The sequence below is a fragment of the Dipodomys ordii genome, unplaced genomic scaffold, assembly GCF_000151885.1.
Source record: "Dipodomys ordii isolate 6190 unplaced genomic scaffold, Dord_2.0 Scaffold99, whole genome shotgun sequence".
NCBI classification, from domain to species: Eukaryota; Metazoa; Chordata; class Mammalia; order Rodentia; family Heteromyidae; genus Dipodomys; species Dipodomys ordii.
Genome location: NW_012267315.1, coordinates 2,265,848 through 2,273,436, shown reverse-complemented (window position 1 = coordinate 2,273,436; position 7,589 = coordinate 2,265,848). Strand labels below are relative to the sequence as shown.

The window sequence follows — 7,589 nt, the reverse complement described above, 5'->3', positions numbered from 1 at the left end:
ACCTTGTGCTTCTATCATTGAATTTCACCCCCAGCCTACCTTGCCCTCTTTTTGTGGTAGATACTTTCAGCACTATACTCAGTAAGTAGCCTGCAGCATTTCTTACAAACTCCTTTGAAATAAAAGCACATTCCAAATTGTTCTATTTTTCATCCTATGGATAGTTACTGCTGTGGTTTTAAATGTACTCATGAAATATTTTGTGCTGGGCACCAAAGACTCACAGCTGCAATCCTGTAGACTCACAGCTGCAATCCTAGCTATTCAGGAGGCTGAAACCTATATCTAAGGATTATGATTCAAAGCCAGCCTGGCCAGGAGTGTCTTTAAAATTCTTATCGACTACCAGCCAAAAGCCTCAAGTACAGCCATGGCTCAAGTGGCTGAGTGCCAGCCTTGAGTAAAAAAGCCCCCAATTCAAGCCCCAATACCAGCACACCACACACAGAGAAGAGTGGGGGGGGGAGAGAGAGACAGATTTTCTTTTCTCAGGGCCTCAAACTTTTGGTTAGCTTTTTTCTGCATGGACCAGCTTAGCTTTTTTGTATGTGTTCTCAGAATTTGCTCACTGTGCAACAGCCTAGGTGTTTACCATGTCCACAAGGACCCCCAAGAGTCTTAACTGCAATGTTTGGAAAACCAAACATGTTTTCTATGGCCCTGACACGAGGGGAAAGCAGATGACAAAACATGATTGTTGTATCATTTAGTTAAAAACGACTGTAACCAAAACCAGTGTTAGTAAGATCATAGTTCTATTCTAACATTTTCTCTCTTTTTTTTTTTTTTGGGCCAATACTGGGGCTTGAACTCAGGGCCTATGCACTGTCCCTGAGCTTCTTTTGCTCAAGGCTAGCACTCTACCACTTGAGCTACAGCACCACTTCTGGCTTTTTCTGTTCATGTGATACTGAGGAATAGAACCCAGGGTTTCATGCGTGCTAGGCAAGCACTGTGCCACTAAGCCACATTCCCAGCCCTATTCCAAACTTCCTAATATCCTCTTTAACATTCTGTTCAGGTTAGAAGCCACACAGTTCCTCCCTGAGGAAGAGTACAAACTGGATTGCAATGCTGTTCTGTATATAATGCAAACTGTGAAGACAAGTCAATTTCATCTAATTTTCTCTTTTTTTTGGTTGGTTGTGGGCTTGAACTTGGTGCCTGGGTGTTGTCCCTGAGCTCTTGTTGTTTTTCCTATTGTTTCTGGGGCATGAACTCAGGGCCAGGGCGCTTAGTGAGCATCTTCATTCAAGGCTACTGCTCTCTACCACTTTGAGCCACGGTGCCACTTCTGGTTTTCTGGTAGTTAATTGGAGATAAGTCTCATGGACTTTCCTGCTTGGGGTTGGCTTTGGACTGTGATCCTCAGACCTCAGCCTTATATATAGCTAGGATTACAGGCATAAGCCTCCAATGCCTGGCTTTTTTTTTTGCCAAAGAAATCTCATTTAATACTCTCAAAGTGATAAAACCCCACACTTAGCACAAAGACTGTGATGCTACACACCTACCACACACCTACATCATCCACCCAGTGGAACAGCTAAGACAACAAACATGTCAACTGCTCTGTTAGGAACATCATGAACACAGTTCTTGCCCAAATCCTCCAACCTTTTTTTTTTTCTGTCAGTGGTGGGGCTTGAACTCTGGGCCTGAGCACTGTCCCTCAGCTCTTCAGCTCAAAGCTAGCCCTCTACCACTTGAGCTACAGCGCCACTTCCTCAACAACTTTTAAATAGGCAAAATTTCCTACAGGGATTGTACCTGGAACTCTAAACACCAAGTGTTCAGCTTCTTAGCAACAGCTTCCTGGATCACAATCATCATTCTCAAAATCAAATCAGAAGAAAACACAAAACAGACATGTGCATAAGGCAGAAAATCTGGTTTAGGTGTAGAAGACAAATAGTTTTAGGTTTACAGATTACCTTGAATTTCAGAATCTCAGCTATACATTTCCAAATAATTTATCTTATGTATGTACTTGGGCATTCATTTTTCTTTTGTTGAGAAAGGGTTTTGCTAAGCAGTCCATGCTGGCCTCAAACTCTGAAACTTTCTGCCCTCCACAACCCAAGGATTAGGATTATAGGTGTATGTCACTGTACCTGGTCACTAATACTTTCTTATCATGTTTTTTTTTAATACAGCCTACCAAAAAGAATGCAAGCAATAGTTCCCTTAGTCACTTTTAACCTTTATTAGCTACTCCACTTCAAGTTGTATCAGTGGAATTATAAGCCTATCTAGCCTAATTGTATTTGGAAGTTGTTCTAGTTGTGAACTAATGCCTTGCTACAGAGCCATTAATTAATAAGCTGTAAGTGAGCCTTGAAGTAGATATAGAAGACTGTAAAATAATTACTTGGTTCTGAAAAAAAAAAAAAAACAACTTGAAGGCAGATGGTAACTCTAAGAAGCACTCAAGTGTTAAAATGGTACCCTGAAACTAAGTTAATAATATCTGATTTTTTATTAGTTTCATCACATGGGAGGAACAACTCCGTAAACACAGATAGGCGTGGGGAGACTAGCTGGTTAGGCACACAGAGGCAACCTTCGTCTTACAAACCCACAGAAGGAAAATGACTTTTAGTCAAATGGCTTGTAGCAATTTTCTTTAGCAAACAGCCCAGTCCCCTTAACTCGATTGTGTGTGTGCCTTGGAAAAGATACCAAAAAATATTTCCATAGGACTTAAAAGACTATATGAAAGCCATGTGTTTACTCTAGAAAGGTGTGAAAATGGCATGAAGAAGGAGTACCACATGTTGGTTTATTAGCTCTTTTTTTTTCCTTTTTAAACTGGAAAAAATCTACTTGTCATATACACAGCACAGAAAGACATCCCACACTCCAAAGTCAGGCAGGAACATCAGATTCACAATAGAAAAGAATATACACACCCAGAGTAGCCAAAAATATGATTTATGTTTTAAAAATATTCAACGTTTCACTAGGAAACACCATGATTTGCTAAACTTAGTACTTATTTCAATATTAACTAGATTATGAATAACTATGTTTTAGAATATCTATTTATTAAAAAATATCTATTCCTAAGCCAAACACCCGCACTTGTATATCCAGGGGTATGCTACCCTGCTTAGTATCCTGAAGCCAAGATGCTAAAAAATTATTAAAATAATTTTATAAATCTCAAGTAATAGACTAACAAATACTACATTTCTTCAAGTTTGCTGGACCTCCTACTAAAAGTAACTTGTATTAATACAATCTGGATTTTCAGATATAAATACAAATCTTACAGTTGCATATCAAAAGCAATAGAGTTGGAGAACCTTTATAATATAGTCATTAAATCCGAAATCACACTATAATTAGAACTGGACCATAATACATAAAATGCCTTTCCTCAGTTCCAACCCTGTAAATTGACTGTAAACATTGTCATCATGCTTTTAAATGATTTAAACTGACAAGCTAACTTTGCAATCTATACTTCGTAAGAGGGTTGGTAATTCTAGCACAGAAGAAACCACATAGTGTGGAACAGGGGATGACATCACTGGCACACTTCCACTTCTGTTTATCCAGACTGTTGCTTTCAGCCCTGCATTGAGGCCTCCTTGAATATCCGTTTCTAATGTGTCACCAACCATCACACAGTCCCCAGGCTGTACTCCAAGAAGATCACAACAGTGATAAAATATGGAAGGTGCTGGCTTCTCCTCTTTCTGCTCTCCACCTACAACGATAGCATCAAAGTAGGATTGACAGGCACAAGCCTCTATCTTCTCTCTCTGTGTCTGTCTATCACCGTTTGTTAACAAGAGCAGGCGGACCTCTTTGCGCAGTTCAGTAAGCATGGCTTTGACATCTTCTGGTAGGGTCATATGCTGTAAACGTGTAGATTTCCAGAGAAAATAACATTCTTCCGCCAATTTCCTATTGTCAGCACCACCTTTTGTTTCCTGGATTGCCTCTTCCCAGTGTGAAGTCCTCAGATCTGTAATACATGTACTGTAAGGATGAAAACATTCTTTGCTGAGTTTAACTTGAACTTTATCACAGATGAGTTCAGCCTCTTCTTTAGAGTGGTATTTTGACTGTAAGAGCTTTATTACCTAAACAAAGAAAAAGAATTTGGTCAACACATTGTTTTTTGTTTTTCTTTTTAAAATTGTAATACAGGTGATATATGGAGAGGTTGCCATTTTGTAAGTCAGGTAATGAATTTCTTTTTTGGACAAAACATACTGTTTATAACCATTACTTCCTGAGAAGCTGTGATGCTACAGCGGTTGACAGGCTCAGTAGTAGCTTCTAGTACCAGTACCACACCATTCCTCATGGGAACTGGCCTTGGCTTTAGAAACACTCAAACAAGGAGGTCTTGCCATCTCTAGACAACTCATTCCAATAATTTTCTTCTTTTAACCAATTTCTAATCTAAGATGATCCTTCATACAGTTAATAACCAGACTTCAGTTATTTGACAGTTTTTGAGTCCACCGTGTTTTTCTTTCCCTCCCTTCCTTCTTTCCTTTCCTCCTATCTCCTTCCTTCCCCACCCCATTCCCCTCCCATTCTATTTTCTTCTTTCTTTCTGTGTTGGTTGTGTCTCTGTTGAACTCGACTTGCAACTCTGGCTCTGCTTTCTTGCTCACTCTATGACTTCAGTCTTGAGTTCTCATCTTTTGCTGGCTAACTGGAGATAAGATTCTCTCAGATTTATCTTCCCAAGCTGGCTTTGAACCATGACCCACAGAACTCAGTGTCCAGAATAGCTAGGATTATAGGTGTGAGCCACTGGCCCCTCCCTGCAAGTCTACTACCTTCATCTTGATCATGAAGATATGACAGTAAAATGTGTGCTTATAGTCAGAAAAAACACTTGAAATTATTATTTAAAAAAATTGGTCATAAGCTTGAACTCAGGGCATGGGCGCTTTCCCTGAGCTCTTTTACTCAAGGCTAGCACTCTACCCTTTGAACCACAGTTCCACTTCTGGTTTTCTGGTAACTGGATATAGGAGTCTCATTGACTTTCTTGCCTACGCTGGCTTTGAACTGCAATCCTCAGATCTCAGCCTCCTGAGTAGGTAGGATTACAGGAATGAGCCACCAATGCCTGGCTCACCTTAACTTTTGACAAACATTTAAATTCTTCCCCCCAAATAACATTAATCCATCTACTCTTTCCTTACCGACATTCACTTTTTTCCTTTGAGTGCTAAAAACTGAAACTAGAACTTTGTGCATGTTGGTCAAGCACTCTATTGTTGAACTATATCCCCAGACCTATTTCACTAGTCTTAGCCATTTAGCCTGCCTTTTACATTTAACTAAAGACCCTAATATAGCATTGTTACTAAATGAACACATACTTTTAATCTTTGCTACAACTCTGCAGCAATAGTGGTTCAGAACTGTTAAAAACTTGCTAGAGCCATTAGAAGGGACAAAATAATGGCATTTACAGGGAAATGGATGAAACTAGAAAAAAATCATTTTGAGGGGCTGGGAAGGTGGCTCAGTGGTAGAGCGCTTGCCTTGCATGCCTGAGGCCCTGGGTTTAATTCCTCAGCACCACATAAGCAAAAAGAAAAAAGCCGGAAGTGGCTCTGTGGCTCAAGTGGTAGAGTGCTAGCCTTGAGCTGACGAGCTGAAGGACAGCACCTAGGCCCAGAGTTCAGGTCCCATGACTGGACCCCAAAAAAAAAGAAAAAAGAAAAAAATCATTTTGAATGAGGTAAACCAAGAGCAAAGAAACAAATGGCACATGATCTCCCTGATATGTGGATGTTAAATACAAAATGCAAGGAGATATGACAAAGTAAACAGGATTCAAGAAACTAAGGACCTCCACTCATTTTGTTGTATCATTAAGTTGTTGGCCACGTATATGGTATATATGCACACATCTGAGGGAAACTAGGAGGAGGACACAGAATCAGAGGGAAACGGGAAAACATACAACAGAGGGGCCCATCAGCTGCACTGGACACTGATGAAAAGGAATTAAGCAATTCAAGGGTAGTGATGGGAGGGAGGGAATGAGAGGATAGCGGAAAGAAATGTACATACTCACCCAATGTGGAAGAAATAGCTGTATTGTCAAAGCTATAGAATTCACAAACTTTATAGACCAGGATAATGACAATTTGCCTCATGAAGGTTAGAATGTGTTTGTGACTTTACCTGAGTATCACTATCTCACAATACTGTGAAATTTATGTAATCACTTAACCACAATAAAAAAATTATTTTAAAAAAGAAAATGGAAAAAAAAAAACTTGGCAGATCTGAAAGTTAAACCCATACATGCCATTTTCCAAAGCCCATACTGGGCCCTAGAGAATGCCCCCTTGTCTTTGGGGCATTATCTGGTAGAGAAGTCAGACATATACACACCACAAATGCTGGTTCGAGTCCTTAACAATGGAATGGATAAGAACTGAACTAATACCCAAAGGCATCTGGAAGAGTTACAGAGGCAGAGGAAGTAAACCAGGGATCTGCCACCCAGAAATGATGGGGATGAAATTAATCAACTCTACACAGAAGGCCAAAGGCCATGTGATGTAGATAAGGCAAGCTGAGCCAAGTCAAATGGAAGGTATATAAGGGAAGGTACTAAGTAACAAAGCTGAGAAGACACCAGGAATCATCTTGTAAAGAGCCTTGCACCCTGTCCTGTGGTAGATCCTGCTTGAATTACCTTGGCAACTATTATTCCCAGGTAAGTCGATGGCTTCATACTGCAAGATCTTGGGGTTATGCTTTCAGGTTTATCCACAGAAGAATCCATGCACAAGACTGGGTAAATATCACAGCTTTCTTTTCCCCACCTTTTTTTTTTCTTGATGGTACTGGGGTTTGAACTCCAGGCCCTGGACTTGCTAGCCATGTACTCTACAACTTCCAGTCCTTTTTGCTTGATTATTGTTGGTCTTGCTTTTATAAATCAGTCTGAACCCCAATCCTTTCTTTTCCTTCCTTCTTACTCTCTTTTTCTTTCTTTGTTGGTCATGGGACCTGAATGTTGTCCCTCATCTCTTCAGCTCAAGGCTAGCACTCTACCACTTGAGCCAAAGCACCACTTCCAGCTTTTTCTGCTTATGTGGTGCTGAGGAATTGAACCCAGAGACTCATGCATGCAAGGCAAGCACTCTACCACTGAGCCACCTTCCCAGCCCCCAATCCTTTTATATGCTTCCCATATAGCTGAGATGACAGGCACTGTCGTGCCCATCTTGTGTGGGTAGTGTGTGTGCCCATCCTGGGGCTTGAACTCAGGCCCTGGATGTTATCCCTAAACTTCTTTTCCTCAATTCTAGCACACTATCACTTGAGCCACAGCTCCACTTCCGGCAATTTTTTGTAGTTTCAGTGGAATTAGAGTCTCATAGACTATTGGCTGGGAACGTGGCTTGGTGGTAGAGTGCTTGCCTAGCATGCATGAAGCTCTGGGTTCCATTCCTCAGTGCTACATAAACAAAAAAAGCCAGAAGTGGCGCTTGTAGCTCAAGTGGTAGAGTACTAACCTTGAGCAAAAGAAGCTCAGGGTCAGTGCCCAGGCTTGAGTTCAAGCCCCAGGACTGGCAAAAAAAAAAAAA

The 7,589-nt window shown here is 40.7% G+C and overlaps 1 protein-coding gene across 2 annotated transcripts in view; it reads right to left on the bottom strand.

The window, feature by feature from the left end:
• Positions 1–2,149: 2,149 nt before the first annotated feature.
• The window catches only part of Nanp (N-acetylneuraminic acid phosphatase), a 9,654-nt gene continuing 4,214 nt past the window's right edge, over positions 2,150–7,589 (bottom strand). For both annotated transcript variants that reach the window (XM_013027026.1, XM_013027027.1), the window contains one exon: positions 2,150–4,094. In XM_013027026.1, coding sequence (XP_012882480.1) covers positions 3,438–4,094 — 657 coding nt within the window. In that variant the 3' untranslated portion in view covers positions 2,150–3,437. The remainder of the gene's footprint in view (positions 4,095–7,589) is intronic.